The following is a 19,530-nucleotide window of genomic DNA, read 5'->3' as shown; positions in this document are numbered from 1 at the left end:
ACATCAATCTTGAACCCCATGCTAACACAATGAAGCAGGCAAGCTTCTGCAATATTGACGGGCAACCAGGATCTCAGACACTGCAGATAGCTACATAACGTAATGGTTTCCCAACATGACGTAAAGGCAGCAGAATCACATATTGCCTAACCTGCTTCATTATGATAACGATGAGGCCATAACGTTATTGGCCTCTGTATGCTAATAAAAATTTACCTTGCATATCATGTGACATTAACATCCAATATGACGTCATGAATCTTGCATCCTACCATGTGGTCTAAGTACCAACAAGGCGGTTTTAGTGACGGTGCAAGGCAATAAACAACAATCACTTGGTGAACATTATTTTTGATATTATTCAATTAGTCTGATGCGAACACCTTCAAAAAACGGCAGTTAAGATTTGTTCATTCTTAGATAAATACAATGTCTAAGTTTGCATGTCAGCAGCAACATATGCATGCATTTGGCACGCATACTGTGATGTATAACCTTATTGTGTTTTGAGCAATAAATTAGGCATTCATACACTGCACATATCACAGGTCACTTGTAAATCTGCAGCGAGGTCAAAAAGAATTTATGATATCAGATAAAGCGTTACACTTGTATTCGAAAGTGTCATTGGAAGTTTTGGTAGAACTTAGTTTTAGAATGTTTGTAGACGTATAGGTATTCGGCAAAGTTTTAACTCCAAGGCGGGCTGCAGCGCCCACAATTCTTTTACAAACCAGAAGAATGCAATAATATGTGAGCAGGGGTGAACAAGCAGTACCACCAAAATTGCACTCGAACGAGTGAACTACTGCTCAACCTAGCGTTTGCACAGCTAAGGTACGGCTATTCGTCCACTCATAGAGAAAATGTATTGACCCAGGCGTAATTGCACGCTTTGAAAACCGCACCTACAGCACGCTGTGTCAAGTTTACGCACACTTAATTAAGCTGAATATCATGGTAATTTAATATTATACGTGCCCGGTGGATGCAAACACATTTGGTCACACAGGAAAACACATCTACCTTATAGTAGTCACACACATTTAATGATAATGTAGCTGTTGAATAGAGGACGCGTAATATATAAAACTTTCTTCATATACTACTTTGGCACAGAAAACGAACAAGGCCGCGTAAATACCAACGCGGACACCACGTTATTCTTCTCCATTCTTCTAAATTAAATACGCAATGATCTAATTCAACGCGAATCACCGGAATACTCCAACGCACGCGACACACAGGCGACGCTTACGGCTTCCATGCGCAGTCCCCGAACGGTGTCCGACGGCATTGCAAAAATATAGTGATTCATAGCGTGAAGAGCATCGCCCGCCGACTCACAGCATCACAGCGCACATTGCTTTAACCTCCTTCCCCACAGAAAAAATTCATCCGCGCGTAACGTCCCTGAGCTTAGACTTGAGCCTAATGAAATCAGACACGCCAGCAGGCTCGCTACGTTAATAAAAACTCGCTTATCGTCTACCAGCTAGAAAAACCTTACTTCACAACGTTATTATACTATAGCGCTTTCGGTGTTAACCGCGGGAGGAGCCGAGGACGCGAGCGGACGCATAACAGCCTGGATCGGGCACGCCGTGGCCTGGCCGGAGAAGCAAAAAACAAAGCGTTGACAGCAGAAACATCCACCTACCTTTTTAGTTTGGCGAGCGCTCGACGGTACAAAGCAGCTGGTCCTCTCTTGAGTATAGTGCATCTTCGTAACAAGCAGCACCGACAGAACACGAAAGACAGAGCAAGCACACTTTGAACAACATAAAAACTCGACTTGAAACGCTCGGCACACGGCCGTTGCGGCCTCCAGGAAGATACCGCCATTTTTGTCCTGCTGACGCCACCGATCCGCATTTGCGCACATAATTTTTTATATGATAAGTAAATAGATTATTTCTGCTTAAGTTTTAAGTAAAAAATAGTGAAGATAGAAGATATGCTAGTGCGTATTGCATAGAATGTTTTTTACCTTTGAAAATGACAAAATTACACAACGCGTATTTGCGCGAAATTTGAAATGTGAAAGAGCGCGCGAAATTTGAAACGTTTGCTTGCTTGTGTATTTCTTATACCGATACCTTGTTAACATCTGTACATTGGTTGAGTGGTTAAGCTGGCTGTTAAAAACAGTGTCAAAGCGGCTGTATATTAGTACAAAGTACAGGCAGCAAGCAAAATTTGTCACATCAAAATAAGCGTATTAGTTGGCAAACAATATTTTAGCTGTCTTTAGTGGATTTTCTTTAGGACAATGTTTTAGTGAAGGCTCATTTTAACTTGTTTGCAGGGTATTGCTATGAACAAAATCAAGAAAACTTTTCTTTAATGTTATGATATTAGAACGTCAAAGTCCATAGCCCGCCATTAAAATTGGTAACACGTGTCAACTGATACATTGTAAGGTTAACAAATATTTGTACAACACAAAAACTATTTTATCTACCACAGTCTTGTTGGTTTGTATTTCTTTGCATTAACAAATGTATGATTTATATATACTGTCATGGAAGAAGCTTTGTTTTCAATGTTAGGCGCAAGCGAGGCCGAGAGCTCTATATGTGTAAGTCACAATCCTGTTGTAGCTCTACAAGCTGCGTACTCCGCCATTGGCTAGTGAGCTTGTAGCGCATGGCTTGGTCAGCGCCGGCCGTGAGGCGACGAGAAAAAGGCAGCAAGAATGCAAGAACCAGTGCAGAACTTAGGTTCAGCTGGGCACTATCACTATTCAGATATCAGTTACTGCGGTGGGGCTATTAATGAGACCATGGTGTCTAACCAGTAGACATCTAAAAAGCTGTTGGTTATGCTCTATGACCACGTTACAAAGCTTTGTCGGCGACTGTGCACCCTAATGGGTGCTCATCAGCACCCATTAGTTGTTGCACCCTTTTTGCACCCTAGTTTTCACCCTTTTGATGTGTTCACCCTTTAGGTTCCGCTTGTAGGGTGCTGAGACGCGAATAGGGTGCTCAAAGGGTGTGCTTGGAATGTCGGCACGCTTTTTGACACCCTTAAGGGTCAGAATCGGTTTACTGTGTAGTTGATGCCCAAATTCATCATACGAATCATCTTACCATTGGTAAAGCATAATGCATCAGTGTTCGATCACTGCTGATCTATTTATGTCTTACTGCCTGTCCCCTATTTCCTTTTCACGATATTTTGCGAGAATCATATCTTGAACATGCCTTTTGCATGCAAAGGTCTTCTCGATTCGTTTGTTTGAATGTATTGCAAATTGTTGAACTTCAAATGATACAAGAAATGTTGGTTGTGGTACTTTATTGGAATCGAAACAGTAACATATGTTGCTGCGATTTAAAAATATATATTCTCATCTTCTGCACAGACAGCTTGTAACGGAATAACAAGGAGACAAAAGTTTTTTTCAGTGGGACGATGACAGAGAATCAACTCGTCTTTTCAATTTGAATGCATCACAAAGACTGGTTTATTCATACACTATGTACAACATTCTTGTAAAGCACGAAAATGAAAGCAAATAGAAACACGCAGAGAAATGCGAATATAGTCAAACAAGTTTTCTCTGCACCCCGCACGTGCAAACGCTCTTGAGGAACAGAGGGAGATCACACTGTCCCTGTGTTCTAGTTTCTTTTTATACTTCTCCGGCTGGTCCTGTAGTTCTCGCATAAATAGGGCAGCCCAAAAACTCGGGGAAAAAAAGGACAGTAGAGACACAGCGCTGAGGAAAACTATTACACAGGAAAGGGCCCAATGTATAAGACATATGCTCGAGAAGTACTTTGGTTTGAGCTAGTTGGTTCATAGTTCTCGCATAAAAAGGGCAGCGCAAAAACTTGGGAAAAAAGGACAGTAGAGACAGAGTGCTGACGAAAACTATTAGACAGGAAAGGGCCCAATGTATAAGAAATATGCTCGAGAAGTACTTTGGTTTGGGCTAGTTGGTTCATAGTTCTCACATAAAAAGGGCAGCGCAAAAACTCGGGGAAAAAAGGATGGTAGAGTTATGTGAGAACTATGAACCAACTAGCCACAACCAAAGTAGTTCTCGAGCATATTTCTTATACATTGGGCTCTTTCCCGTCTAATAGTTTTCGTCGGCGCTCAGTCTCTACTGTACTTTTTTCCCGAGTTTTTGCACTGCCCCTTTTAATGCGAGAACTATGAACCAACTTCTCTTGGTCCTGTAGGTCGTAAAAACAATGACGTCCTGTATGGTCCGCCATGTGGACCACTCGTCTGTGCTGCTGTTGCAGCTCTCAAAAAACGCGTCCTCCTAAATTGCCCATCTTCCTCCTTCTAGCTGCGGATCTTCAAATTAACGCTCTTACGAGGCGGTGGTCTCTTCCCAATATTAGATAAATACAATGATATGTGCTATTATGACACTGCACACACACACACACAATGGGAGCACTCATTCGAAGCAGTAATGTCAGCGAGGATCGAACGATGCAGACCGTGGGTTGGAATCATTACCGCATCTTTTGGCAATGAAGCGTTGTGACTGGCGTTGTACAATGTCTCGTGCTGTTCACTCGTGGCCGCACCGTTGAGCCGGGCTCGCAGACTGTTCAGCTCCGCACGACGCTTCGCGTTGTCGTGGGATAGCGTCTCCAGGTGCGCCTGCATGCAACTGTTGTCGTTCCTTGACGAGTGCGTCGGCTCTACACAGTAAATTTTTTTACACCCTTAAGGGTGTAAACTGGCTTGTCGCCAGAGAAACACCCTATGGGTGTTTTCAGATACACCCTACTGAAAGGGTGTTATGTGAACACCTCAGACGAAGGGTGTCGAGCAAAATGAAAATTGGGGTGTTAGGGTGTTTTGAACTGGAACACCCTTTTTCAATGGTGTTGGAAAAGTGTGCACCCTCTGCTATATCGATAGGCGTGCGCTGCAGTGTTCCGCTTCAGGGCAGGGTGAAGTCAATATATATGTGCACGAATATCCATGGCTATATATCGACTTCCACAGAGCACTAACGGGTATGCACGGCACATGCTAATATATATAGTACTCAAAGCAGTGTGCCTGTCTATTGCAGGATGCAGAGAATACACATATTTCAGCAACTTAATTTGCAGTTAAACCTGGCATGGCTAAATCAAGGTTCAGTCTTACCAAGTTAAAAATATTGTGCATATATAAAAACAACAGTGCTATGTAGATGCGCATCGCTCTCACTTTTAAAGAAATCTGTTTTTGATGCATTCTAGAAATAAATATGGATTTGTGCAGACTAAATATCAAGAACAAGTACCACAAGGCAGTTTTTCTCTAAATTATTTTCATTTATTGCAAAATTTTACACATGCTTCTTGCAATGTGCATTATATCATAATGGCCCACATAATCTAATCTGACCATAACCAAGGCAGTGTAATGTTATTTAGATTAGCAAACAAGCAGCAAAAACTATTGCACAATAGTTCTGTCTTGCAGGAATGTAATATGGTAATAACTAAAAAGTTCAATGACCATGGGTTATTTGACAGCATGTGTGTCCGGCTATGCAAAAGGAGAAACATGCACGACTTGTGAAGCAAATGCAAAATAAATTAATGCGGCACTAAAAACGGCAATAATAATCAATAAATTTTCAATCACTAATACAATCAAACATAAAAAATATGCAGTAAGGCAAATGTGCAAGAACATTACCATATGGCATTATCATATGACTATGTGGATTTTACGACAATGTTTAAGAACTTCGCAACAACAGATCTTGGTGTTGTTTTTTCGAGCTCAAGAAAAAATCTTTCGAGGACGACAAGGGTGTTGAACGCTTTACAAGCATATTGAACATTGAACAACCAGTTTGCACACATAATTGCGACAAGTCCTTCCTCTGCATTAGTCACTTGAAAACACTTTGTCTGGTCTACCATCAGCCAGAAAAACTCTGCATCTTCAAGGACGGCCCCATTATAAGATACACATGGCGTTGCTGGCATGTCGTCCTGTATAGGCAAAGTGAAAATGCATAAGACTTCACTGAGTGGCTTACTTGAAATTCTGTACAGTTTAAAAAACAGGTTTAGAGCACTTTAAAAGACACAACTTGTGTTTTAGCATTACAGATGTGATATCTATCATTAACAACAATTTCAATGTGTGCAGCATAACTATGGTTTAACTGGGAGATTAAAACAATATAATGCATCTGACAAAATGAAGGGAACAATTGTAGTGTCACGAGTTCTCTAGGCAATCACAATGCAAAGCAATGAAAATTTATGCATCCATTCGACATACACAAACAAAAAGCTGGTATTCACTGCCCCTTAGCGTGCACAAAACTTGCCTCATTAGGGAATAGGGAAAGAAAGAAAGCCTCCTTCAAGAATTTCTTCAGACATATTTAGTTATTCTACATCAGCTAACAAAAATAACTGTGTTATACTTGAAAAATAAAAATTTCTTCTTCCTGGAAAAATAAAAACATTCCTTGACACACACAAAAAAAGAACAACAGCAGGAGAAGGTGATGTAGATTGTACCATATATTTTCATCCTTGTTTCATCTTGAAATTTATCTTTACTTGCTGTAAAAATCTAATACAATGCAACTATAACGCTCATCACACTGTTATTCTATGTCTGTGTATTTAACCTGATACTCAGATTTTTTAAACCCGAGTATGGAGTGCATAAGGTTAAGGAGCACTCAAGAGTTTGAAAATGTCTCTTGTTTTGCAGACACAATAATGGTGGCGGAGGATAGCCTTGTGTAAATTTATTTAATGCACACTGCTTAAAAGCAAGACATGTCACAAAGCAAACAAAGCATAAAATGAGCCTGGGGCCTTGCATTCATATATTAAAGGAATCAAGTCACAAAACTAATTCGTGATTACACTGATCAGATAGAGAGAGAAAGTATATGCTAGCAGGAGTTACTGCTGTTTTGCAAAGCCACATGCGAAACAATGTTTAGAATGAAAAAAACACCATCTTGACGTAAAATGCAACCTAAAGTGAGTATTGCAAGGCATCATTTAAAGCATATGGACGCAAAATTGCAAATCAATGTCATGCACTTGAAAAAAAAATACTGGCTGACTGACCTTCACAATTCCTTCATTTACGTCGGTCACAGCTTACAGCCACAAAATTATGTTTTACACGTTATCTATCGCCATCTCTAAATTTGGTATTACAGTCAAACCCCTTTACGAGAGACACTGATATAAAAGACAAACGGGTATCCGAGACACCAGTGTGCCTACACTAAAATATGGGCTGATAAGAAAATGCGTACGAGGCACCCTGCTTATAAGAGACATCTTGTATAAAAGACAAGAATTGCCATCCGAAGCATGCCTCTTATAAAGGGGTGTAACTGTACTGGCATTGCTTTGTCATAACTTGACCATTGGCCTCTGCTAGCAATAGTGAGTTCGCTTTGATGCAGTTTGTCTAAATTTTCATTTGCTAACATGCAGTGACATTAGCTACTCAGTGTTTCATATACTCACAGTCTCTTGCACAAATAAAATTGAGCATGCTGACCGTTCCTTCACATTCTCACAGACGATTTTCAGAGCTACAAGTGCCATAATGTCTGCAAAAAATAAAATTATGCAAGGCTATTTTATTTGACAGTAATAAATAATTTCAAACTGTCATAAGAGGTAATGAAGCATGCATTTCAACATCTAAAATGCTTCCTAAATAAGCCTGGGAAGGAGAAGATGCAAGCTTGTCATACAAAATTTGTAAAGAAGCGGCATATTCTCAAGAAATTGGCTAGAAGGGTAATGTGTTGACTTCAATCACAATTGTATAAAACACAAATGTGATAGCCAGCTTTCACAGAACACGTGAAAACATATTCTTCATAGGAATGAATCTGGTAATTACACTTTCTTTGAATATAGATTAATTCTAGCCGTGACTTCTACAAAGGAGGGCCATCAGCATACTGCTAAGTATTCCCTTGTGAGAAAAATATTCTTCGTGGCCCTAAGAAAGGGTGTTACATTTAGGAAAGGGCCAATGGTGCAAGTGTATTGAAATGTATCAAAAGGGTGAGTTGGGGCAGATAATGTGAGCTCATGGATTAAACAACAATAAAAACATAAAAAAGGACTCCATACAGGCATTTCTGATGTTCAGCTATCATATGTGTCTTTCATCCTTTATGCTGTTCAAAACAGTAAGTGTAAAGTTGGCAGTCTGTACAGGTTCATCCATTTATCAGATGTGTAGCACTTGAAAGAAAACATGGACAGCACACACAAATGAGCTCTGAAGTGCAAACTTAGGGCACATTGAAACAACTTTTCTTACAGGTTGTGATACATATGGCCTCCTAATATACAGCCTCCTGTGATTTGACCTCCTGTGATAAGTTAGCCTTCTGATACATATGGACGCAATTCCACTCTGCTAGCCTTTAAGTGAGGAGCTGCATAAAATCTCTTTTCACGAGAGCAAGGATGTGTGGCTGCCAACATTTCAAGTACCCTTGCATGTGTGTGCTGCGAACAGACTTTTCAGGGCCATTTTTCTTCAGCTTCTACAATTATTAGAAGCTGTGTCATTACAAGAAAGCAAGAAATGATACACAAATAAAGCAAACAATAAATTTGAAAGCACTGAATTTTAAAAAAAATCATAAAAGGTATACAAAAGGTAAGTAATACATAAGTACACAAACATGTTTTACTCTCTCTGCAGATTTTTATTTTTAGAATGAAGATGAGCTATTTATGATAATGCAGATTGCAATTTTAAGTACCACAAAAAAAAGTAGGTCAACACAAGAACATAGTGCTAAAAAAGTATGTGACCTGAGCAATGTAACTGATTGAATTCACTAGGAGTAAGCCAGAGTAACTCTGATTTAAGTGGCAAAAGCTCCTTGAACAGCTTGGGCTAGTTTCATGAAAGACAGGCAATTATTAGGATCCTTGATAGGGAAAACAATAAAATTATTTGCTGATAAATATTATAGTATACGGGAGAGTGCATGCATATTACATTGTGGAAAATTAACTATGGGGTTACCGAAAAACTGTAATCTAGTGTCTTACAAACCTAGCAAGTACGCAGTTATCCTTGTCTGTTGTCTTCCCTGTTTTTACACAATCATATTTCAAGTATCGAGTACAATCCAAGCTGAAATAAAATTCTCATGAACTCCCGTCTTGTTCTCATCCTTTTGAGGTCCATTTGACGTGCTCTCTCCAACATTTGCCTCGTGTTTTCACTACAACGTATTTTCTTCATCACTGCCAATTGGGTTAATTTATCGATGGCTGTTGAAACCTTCCCGACTGGTTTTATGTCGGTCAGTCTTGTAAAGTCATTGCAAAACTGCATAGAATAAACAGCGAGCAACATTATAAAACAAAATGTCAGGCCTTTCATGATGAGCAGCCTCACCTACATAATTTTTCATATATTCTAAAATAGTTTCTGGCGGCACCCAAACAATCTCTCTACAAAATACAAATAGAACATTGAGCACTAAATATATGTCCTCGATCATGAAATAGGCAACATTCAAATAACTATACAGTATGCGCTCAAAATCAAGTTCCCATGTTTTTCTTATCTTTACTGTCAGCTCGTTTTCATTGAAGCGGCGTCATACGAAGAAAACCGAGGCCTAATGTTTCCACTTTTTTCTTGCGTTTAGAGCAAGAGTCTTGTTCTGGCAGACTTGATGCCTTCAGAAAGTATGTGAGGGATTATTGGTAAACTGCAGCTATAGTACAAAAGTAATATGCCGCGGGGTGGCAGCAGGCAAAAGGTCTTCAACACTCATCGCAATAGCTTAGAGCATGCAGCACTGGCTAACACTCCCAAGTTTAAGTGCACACATCCACCCCAATTAAGTGTACAGGAGGAAGGCTGGCACTGTAGCTCGACTGGCAGAGCATTATATGAGTTACTTGAAGGTTGCAGGCTGGGACCCCAGTGGCAACAAGTTGTATTCTTACCCAGTTAAATTTCTTCACTTTTATATAATTACAGCAATACAGTTAATAAACCACAGATGTACCCTACCTAGAAGTAAAAAAAAGCCAACGTACTCGCTGAAAGTCCATCATATAGGGGTAGTTCTTTTTCACATCACGAATCGTTTTCGTCGCAACGTCAGGAAGCCTCTTCCCAGCTGTCAAGGCCATTAACTTTTCCACGAGTTGCTCATCCGGCAATAGTTTTTTGGTTTCCAAAACAAGTCGATCTTCATGTTTGGCAATACTGTCATCATCTTCTGCTGTTAGATCTGTGATGCTCACACTCTGCAATTGGAATCAAATTGCAAGCTATTGATGAGACTATTCATGCAGCTTTTACAAATGGGTGGGATTTTCTGTGAGCACGGTATTAAACTATCCTCACCATTTTCCCAGCTTTTTTCCTTTGAAGCTCAGTGGTGCCTCCTGTTTTCCTTTGGGCACCGAATTTCTGGCGACTTGCTAACACATCTTCATGATCATCCAGCTTCCTTCTTAGGTTTTTATACTTATTGCGGAGGGCTACTTTCCAGGAGTCCTGTCAATTCGGAAAATGAAGGTGCTCAATATATTCATGTACACAATGATACATGCATACCTGGCCTTTTCAATGAATTTCTTTTCATAATAAATACACAAACTAAAATTCAAGCACTATAAGCCCACTGATATCAGTGACTTTAAAACTGCTGGTAATGAAATGCACGTTTGATAAATATATCCAAAGCATTCACTAGTTGCAAAACATTCACAAAATGTCTAGCAGCACTGCTTATTTATTAAAAAGTATGTCTCACAGATAAATGGCTGCTGCAATACCCTGACTAAAATTTAGTAGCACGCTCACTTATCCACTCGTCTGGTGATTTATGTAGCTGCAGGACATTTGAGCCTTAGTATTGTGTATGCGGCCATATACAAGACCCCAACTTGTTGCTACTCATGACAGCGGCTGCGAATAAGAAAAGTGACCACTACCAATTACACCCTACAGCATATGAAGCTTAAGACTATAATGACCCCACGAGTCCCAGCTAATGAAGAACCCTCTTTTTCTCTTTTGTTTTCGATTTTACATATGAATCTGTGCACAATAGTCTTTGTAATTGTAAGCATCATACAGTGTCACTTCAATACAAAATTAGATTTTCAAAATTGAACATATGTTTTATTAAAGTGAATGCTGTTATATCAATGCATTGTGAAACACTGAAAAAAATGTACCCAAAACTGCTTTTAAATGTGATTAAGGAGCTTTAAGGAACATTAGGGAGCAATGTGATTAAGCGTAAGTATCACATATCTTACAGCATAACAGTACTTACGTGCCCACTTCCAATTACATCTTTCAGCTGTGGATACTTGTCAAGGAGCAGGGTTGTCACCTTACTGTAGAAACAACGCGTTGGATACCTGCAAGACAGTTGAGCATCGCAGCTTAAGCTGTCACAACTTGAAGTTTAACAGGGCAAGACACTATATTTAAATGTGCACCTCTGTGTACTCACAGTGTGTACTTGGCCATTTCATTGTGCAGGATGTCAATGATTTGCCTGAATGTAGAAGGTGTTAGCAGCGGAGAGCTTATCACTTTTTCATGGAGGGCACCAAGGCTGGGTAGTTTAAAATTTATGCCATCATTATCCCCTGAGCCGAGTGGGCTGTAAAAAATGTATCATGATGCAAATTACCGCAAGAAAAATAACACTTCGGGTAATCTTTCTGCTCATGCTCACGTTAAAAATAAAGCCAGAAATTAGCAGATATTTGGGCTGAATAAAACAAACAACAAGAAACCTGCAGTAAAAGCAACACAAACACACTCAGGCCAAAAGTGCTAGACAGCAGTTTATATATCAGCAGTTTAAAAGTTTATGAGTCATTCACAATAAAACATCTAGCTTGTCTGCTTGATTTATAGTGTTCTCAAGGCTATAGAAGCTGAAAAAGTGAGTTTGCAATAGATATTAACAGTCAAGTTGAATGTCATGGCTGGATTGTTATTGCAATGCTTGAAGTGTGCCTCACATCTATAAAAACAGCTCAAGTAGTTTTGATCAAGGTGGAAGATAAGAAGAACATGACTAGAACAAGCATTTCTTACTGCATATTCATTGCACTTCTGCAATTCCTGAATGCACATGTGTAAGTGTAGCTCTAAAATCGCCATGGCTTTGAGAAGACTGCAAGTCATTAACCAATCAGTGTTCTTATCTTCTAATAATGCTTTTGATTAGAAAGTTATACAATTAAAAAATTACATTATTTGAAATATTTCAACAGAATATGACTTTGTAATAATACATGCCAAATGAACACAAATATTTATATAGCCACGAGTAATGTTGCAAAGTTTACGTAATAAGTTTTTCAGGTTTATTTAAAGGATTAAGCTATGATGACAAGATCAACACATAAGCACTAGTGTGACTGGTGAACAGCTGTTGTTACTGTCTAGAGAAATGGTGACGTACATTCGTGTCACAGCTCTCTAATTATACCAAACAGCTATCATTCCTTCACAAACATGTTAAATAACTGCAAATGAGGTACCCTCAAACAACACTGCATAATTCTTATGTAATGCTTATTGGTGATAATTTTCATTTCAAGTTGATCTTTTCCTAGTTTGTTGATGTATCATTCTGAATTGAATATATTCAATTCAACCTGGTTTTTATTACTCGGAACTGCTTCAATATGGTGAACTAATATTTGCACATCTCTACCCATAACTCATAGCTGTTCATACTGCAATTTTTATTTATTTATACAATACTGCAGACCAATTTAATGGTCCAAGCAGGACGGGCAGAAAAAAAGAATGTTCATGCACATACAATGCAATGCAAAAAAAAACAATGAAGCAACAAAACGCAGAATTCACTTAGAACTACAAAATAAACAAGCCACGGTGAAACCGACTTTTCGCACAAACATAGCAGGGTTTCCAATCCAAATAAAACTAGAAAATCACGCACAACCCCAAGTAACATTGCTAAAAACCCGATCGTCAGTAATTAAAAGTTTCTAAAATGATCGTGTAGGGCTGTCATAAAATTTCCACTAAAAATTCTTTCTGGCAATTTATTCCAGTCATCTACCGTGCGTGGAAAATATGAAAACTTAAAGGTATTTGTTCGGGCAAAGAATGGGGATAAACTGTGGCTATGGGTGTGTCGTGTTTTCCTCGTGGTGGACGGACTAATGAATGGAGTGGGTGATAATCCAGTCTTACACTTAATTAGGGATTCCATAAAAGCTAAGCGGGCAATTTGGCGTCTAATGTGTAGTGGTTGGATTTTATTGAGTGTCATGATACCTGACGGAGAATCACTTCTTTTATATTTATTATAAATAAAACGGACAGCCCTCCTCTGAACCTTCTCCAATTCGTTAATGTTTTTGTTTGTGTACGGGTCCCAAACAACCGCTGCATACTCCAGTTTAAGCCTAATTATGGAATTATACGCTAAAAGCTTAACGTTACTAGGTGTACCTCGAAGTTTATGCCGTAAAAGACCAAGTTTTTTTAGCGCTGAAAAAGTTACCTGCTGAATGTGGTCGTTCCAATCTAATCTGGAGTTCAATACGATACCTAGGTATTTAAACTTACTAACCTCCTCGATTAAGGTGTTTTTAATTTTGTACCGAAAAGTTATTACAAATGAGCAATTACAAATGATCCTAAAAAAGCTCTTACCGCTCGACAGGCTCAATGACCATGCTTGGTGTGTCTTGCTCACCAGTTTCAACAACAGCTTGTAATGTGCCCTGAAAGCAAAGGAACGAACAATAATGCAACTTTTACATGATACAAATAAGGGGAGGACAACCAGCACATTAACCATTTCACTACTGTCGATGAGCATGTATCTGTCATGAGACTTGGTAACGAAATGAGCCATGATGACTGCACTTTTTATCAGCAGACGTTAGTCTGCAATTGAACTTATTATAATAAGGCTATATTCATGATACTTTTGTTCCCTGATGCCAGATGGCTACAACTGTTTATGTTGAGCTGTTTAGGTCTCGTTTTTCATTTTTGAGAAATCCCATATATTGGTTTCATTGAAGTCACTTTTAAGGTATTACTTTCATGCCAATAGTGAAGTAAACGAACCCCACTGAGTTGAAACAGTGGCACCATTTCAATAAAAAACAAATTATTAATATTTCCACAAACTCAGCAAAGAGGATATTTTTTGTTTTCTTCTTTTCATATGTTTGCAGAAGGGGCAAATAAATTTCTTATATCTGCAATCCATGGCCTCTCACAAGACTGAAGGCATTTGCTTGAGAACCATTTTTCAACCAGGAGGTCAGAAAATCGTAATCACTAATGCGTTAGTATACGCATTTCTGCAAACTGGCCTGGTTCTTGCAAAATACCTTCTGCCACCTTGCGGATCTCCAAAGAACTCATTTATAATACCTCATTGACATTTCAGAAAGCTAACAAGACCCGCATACAAGTAAAGATCCATACTATGGGCTATAAACAACATTTTTATGTCTCATTAGGCACCCTAATAAACTCCGCTGCACTCCATTGGCAGTGTTGTTCAATGGTACTTCGCTAGCTGTTGGTGAGTAGTGAGTAATAACATAGCAAGGGCAACTTAATAAGCTGTGTTTCGTAAAGTTGCAGTGTTACGATAATTGAGAGCTCCATCTTTTATTACTTTGGTCAGTAAATGTACTAGATATTGCTTATAGCATGGAGATATTTAAATACACGCCAGTCTTTCACAACACATTCTAGAAACTGTAAACCTATTGCTATAGCTCACACTGCCATCATTTATTATATTACTGTAAGCCCTCGCGGGCAGTTTCAGAGGTGGGAATGCACAATATACAATATTGAGATACAATGCATAGCAGAGAGGGCAGCGGCAAGTTGGTATTCATACATTGCAATGACGAGGTGGTAGGTATTTTACAATAATAACGGCAGAGCTGGTTTAAGCTTTTCATTGCACCTGGTAGTGCAAGCAAAAATCGGCATTTCCATGAACTGGTACACGCTCTCTCGTACTATTTATGCACTGTGCACAAGAAAACTGCAATGAAACTTTTCCCCTGTCTAAGAATAAACCTCTGGCGCAGACACTTTGCCATTTCTTTTTGCAGAGAAGTGAAATGTTTTTTTTAGCCTTTTTATATTTTCAGAACGGAAAATATCAGGACCACCCATCTTAGACAAATGATAAGCTGTCTACTTGGGTATTTTAAGATGTTTGCAGACTTTTTACGACCAGATTCTGCTTTGGCGCACCATTCCATTTAAGTTTCACCATTTCCGCTCCACGGGTCATTTCGGTATTATGCTGTGCTTCGTGCCGGCCAGGTGCGATTACTTATGATTTCCCACTAGAACTTTGATATATACGGCACTAAAGCCCAAAATTAAAATGCTAATTGAACAGTTTTAAATTTGTCACGTGGTCGTCATTTTAGCTGCAGAAAGTTATTTTCGCTTCGCCATCGAGTTTGTGCGAAAACGACAGGAACCAGCGTATCATAGACTTTTTATTTTAAAAAAAACTGCAATGGTTAAAAAAAGGCACCCTCCTAAAATTGCGTGAGTGCACGCAAGTTTGTGTCGCACGCAAAAAAAAAACATAACCAGGGCCTTGCATGCCAGCGTGCGAAAAGCGCATATAATAAAACAATTTCTTCAATACAATTTTTTTTAATTTAAATAATACTTCAAATAAAATACTTCAAAATTTATTAATTCATTCCCTGCTATTCCACAACACCGATTTCACCCGCACCTTCCGCGAAGAAACACGTCGCTTGACTCAAGTCCCCCTGCTTTGCTGCTCACAATCACACTTCCTCTTTCACCCACAGCATACGTGTCCCTAGCCATAAGTAATATTCCAACAAAATGTACTCAAATCAACATAAGCCGGTAAAACTTAAAAAGCAGCTAGATCGTAACATCCGAAAGGATTTGTACCATATTCGATAACTAATCTAGAGAAGAGCATCAGGCGTTAGGACTTAACATCGGACTTCTAGAATGACATCAGCTGATAACAAACTCAGACATTTCGTGCCGTTTTGCTCTCGCTGCCAAAAATCGCTCGCGCCAACAGTTGCAACTGATCATCAAAACTAAATAACTGATAATTTAAATATTTATAAAAGAGCATTTAATCTTAATAATATTAAACAATAAGAACGTAAAACTCAGAAAATTTACCTGTGACGATGAACATGACGGCGCTTCATTCCCGCTACTTTCTTGCTGTGCCATAAGAACGATTTTTGACATATCGGGTATGCTGTCTTCAGTAGCGAGGTCGACAAGTTCATTGAACAGAGGATCCATTACCTGCAAACCAACCCCGTATATTGTCAATGAACTGAAAAAGATGTATGAGGGTTTGTTTGTTCGCTACTGTATGTTCCTAGATCGCGAAGACACGGCTCAGCTGCCAGCACGCATGGCCTGTTGGAGACACGGCCTCCGGAATGCCTTGCACACACACACACACACACACACACACACACACACACGCACGCGCACACGCGCACACGCGCACACGCGCACGCGCACGCGCGCGCACACGCACACGCACACACGCGCGCACACGCGCGCGCGCGCGCGCGCATGCACGCACGCGCACACAAACACGCACGCAGGTACGCATAGGCATCTTTACTCGAAATAAATTTTCGACTAATCCCCTCACTATGCAATTCTCCTCACGTACACTTGAGACAACTCCACAACTCGCATCATACACGCTATATATGTTAATTCAACAATACAAAACACTCGAGAGCGCTCCAACTTACAATACACTCTAGATCGACGATAACACAGGTTTGTGTACGATAAGAACAAAAGTGACATTCTTGAAAATATTAAAGCAAGCGCCTCACTACGTTCTCATGCTTTATTTGTGCATTCTATGAAAAGTGGTGTGCGCTGCCAACCGTTCAAAATCAACGAACTTTGTTGAAGCGAGTGTAGTTCAGCCGCATGCTCAGCGAACTAAGTTCAAAAGTGCACGGCGAACTCGTTCGGCCACATCGCAGCCGATGTTATCTCGAGTATCAACACGTGTTTTTTTTTGTTGTGGTGTGTGGGAGGGGTGAGTTAAATTACATCAAGGAGAGGTTAATGCGGTCAGAACGTGAACACAAGGCTTGCGACCATTGACAAGCCTTCAGTGAGGCCTAGCTACGATGTCGATACGCGAAACATGTAGTTGCCTTTCGACATACTGTCAATTCGGGCACGCGTACACATGTATGAGGCAGACAATAAAAACGCATGAGTTGTAAAATAATACAAAAACTTGCACGCTTAGTTTTCCTCTTAGCAACACTGTTTCGGCAAACCGGACCCCACTAACAATAGTACAGAAGCGCACATCCCCAGCCTTTAAATACGAAACTACGCAAACTCGCAGCAAAAAGAAAAAAAGAAAAACGGGCCTCAGCTTTCAACGACGATTAAAAACACTTATCGCTCTCAACAAATACACAGTTGAACAAATAAGCAGTCACTTACCTGAAATTTGCTGCAAGACAGTTGAACTTGCGACCCAAGGACAGGACATGTGGCAATCGCATGTTTGAGGGCGACCACGGAACCTTCTTCCAAGTGGTACGTCCGCTTTATCTGAATGTGCGGTACAGTCAGCAGACAACGGATCGGCGGCATCTCGGATGACGCAGCGCACAAAATTGACGTTCCAAAGTCCTCAGCGCGAGTGAAGAAAATGCACGCCAAATACTATTCAAACGCTTCAGCACTCTGCGAACGGCGCAGATAGTCACGTTTTCAACGGCGCAGTTATCAAAATGGCGCGCACTCACGAGTACTGACGGAGGAGTGAAAGCTTGCGGGTGTGGAAAGAGATGCCGAGAAAGTGCGGAAGCATCACACCTTCTATATGCAATGGTATCTCCCTCCGCGCTCGCTTCTCTACGTTGAATTTGAGGGGGCGGAGAGGGACAGGGGGTAAACCATGCTTACATGGACACGACCTCTCTGACGCGTTTGCTGCTGGAGTCGTCACTTGCAAGCGAACGTAACCTTCCAAAGACGCTGCCACTCTTTCTCTCTCGTCTCCTTACATCTTTCATCCCCTCTTCCCGAAGGCGCTGTGCCCTGCCACGGCCGCCGGAGAAAGAAGTAAAAAAGAAGGGCCAGCAGCCGTCGTCGTGCTAACAGCGCTCCCGAAAGGAAGTGGTAATGGCGGCGTCTCCTTCTTGATCAAGCACATCCTATATTCGAGTAGCGCGTGAGAACGGCGTGCGCTCGTCGTGGCTGTTGAATTTGAGCCTTTTGAACTTTCCGGAATGTCGTTTGAGTGTCGTTTGTAGAAAAATTATTTCAAAAGTACCTCTCCTTCTTTCGATACCAAATTTGTTCCACATGTAAATATAAAAATATTTACACACATGTTGAACCTTTGCGAGTGTGTGTTCATTTTTTGTGCATTTTCTTGATTGTTCTTGTACAGTTTTCTGCGAAGCAAAAAGTGTATATCATGATCTTTTCATATGAAAATAAAGATATTACAAAAAATAACGTTGTGACAATGGCTTTATAAAGGATTTCCTTGTTTGTGTGGTGTCGATGACACCATAATCTTAAAAAATGCAGTACAACATACACTTTGCTCCACTCAAGTCTTTTTAATATGTAAGCATGGATGCATTTAATACTCGTGCCACACGGGCAGAAAAAATGGCAGTTATCTCCTATAATGCTTTCAGATTGAAGACCATTCGCGTGGTGCCACATCACGGATGAACGAAATCGCAATCGCCCAAATGCCGTTCGTCCTCTAATGTCATCGCCAGGACTCATTTGATTGAGAAATATAAAACGACATTTGATTCGACTAGAAGGAAACTTTTCGCGTATCTTATTTACACCAATCACTCAAACAACTGCTTAAAACTTCTCTTCAGCTGGTATATATGCAATGTAAAATAAATGCGCCAGGCGCCATTTCCTTTTTATGCTGTGGATCTGACTAGCTTTGGCTTAAGTTGCCATGGTTGGTTGCAACGTCGTGAAACAAACTAATGAACGAAAGCTAACGGCAGTGTAATATGCTTATTTATTCTTTCAATTATCATTGGATGTGTATGAAGCTTGTAAACGCTTGTTTATTTTTTATTGCTATATATACTCACCCAATGCTCACTAGGAAGGTGGTGCGATCGAAATCATCAAGTCAAATGTCATTCGCTTAGGACATAACAGCAACGCCGAGAAAAAATGTCATTCGGGAACTGAGTGCACGTGTCTTCGCTATAAATACCGAATGTCATTTTCTGTGCCCGTGTGGCACGGGTACACCCTTAAGTCCTTCCCTTAACACCCTTCATCTTGTTCAACAACACCCTTTTTGCCTGTACACCCTTCTTGTAGGGTGTTCCGAAAGAAAAAAGGGTGTGAAATTTTGAAAAAAAGGGTGTAAATTGCGATAACACCCTTTTACACCTATAAGGGTGTAAAAATTTTACTGTGTAGGGCTTGGCGAATGGTGTGGTCGTGGGT

The 19,530-nt window shown here is 40.1% G+C and overlaps 2 protein-coding genes across 4 annotated transcripts in view; one reads left to right on the top strand and one right to left on the bottom strand.

Moving 5' to 3' along the window:
* LOC119170717 (E3 ubiquitin-protein ligase RNF19A) overlaps positions 1–19,530 on the top strand; it is a 280,047-nt gene that overhangs the window by 96,251 nt on the left and 164,266 nt on the right. The window lies entirely within an intron of this gene.
* LOC119161216 (uncharacterized) lies at positions 9,097–18,705 on the bottom strand. Its single transcript, XM_075886834.1, has 8 exons — positions 17,524–18,705; positions 16,204–16,335; positions 13,687–13,757; positions 11,492–11,644; positions 11,309–11,396; positions 10,369–10,521; positions 10,056–10,268; positions 9,097–9,333 (listed from the first exon to the last, which is right to left on the bottom strand). Exons 1-8 carry the CDS (start codon positions 17,674–17,676, stop codon positions 9,106–9,108), a joined length of 1,191 nt encoding a protein of 396 aa, XP_075742949.1. The 5' UTR covers positions 17,677–18,705; the 3' UTR covers positions 9,097–9,105.

Source organism: Rhipicephalus microplus, chromosome 2 (genome assembly GCF_043290135.1).
Source record: "Rhipicephalus microplus isolate Deutch F79 chromosome 2, USDA_Rmic, whole genome shotgun sequence".
NCBI lineage: Eukaryota > Metazoa > Arthropoda > Arachnida > Ixodida > Ixodidae > Rhipicephalus > Rhipicephalus microplus.
The sequence above is the reverse complement of the archived record's forward strand: the minus strand, read 5'-3'. Positions and strand labels throughout refer to the sequence as shown.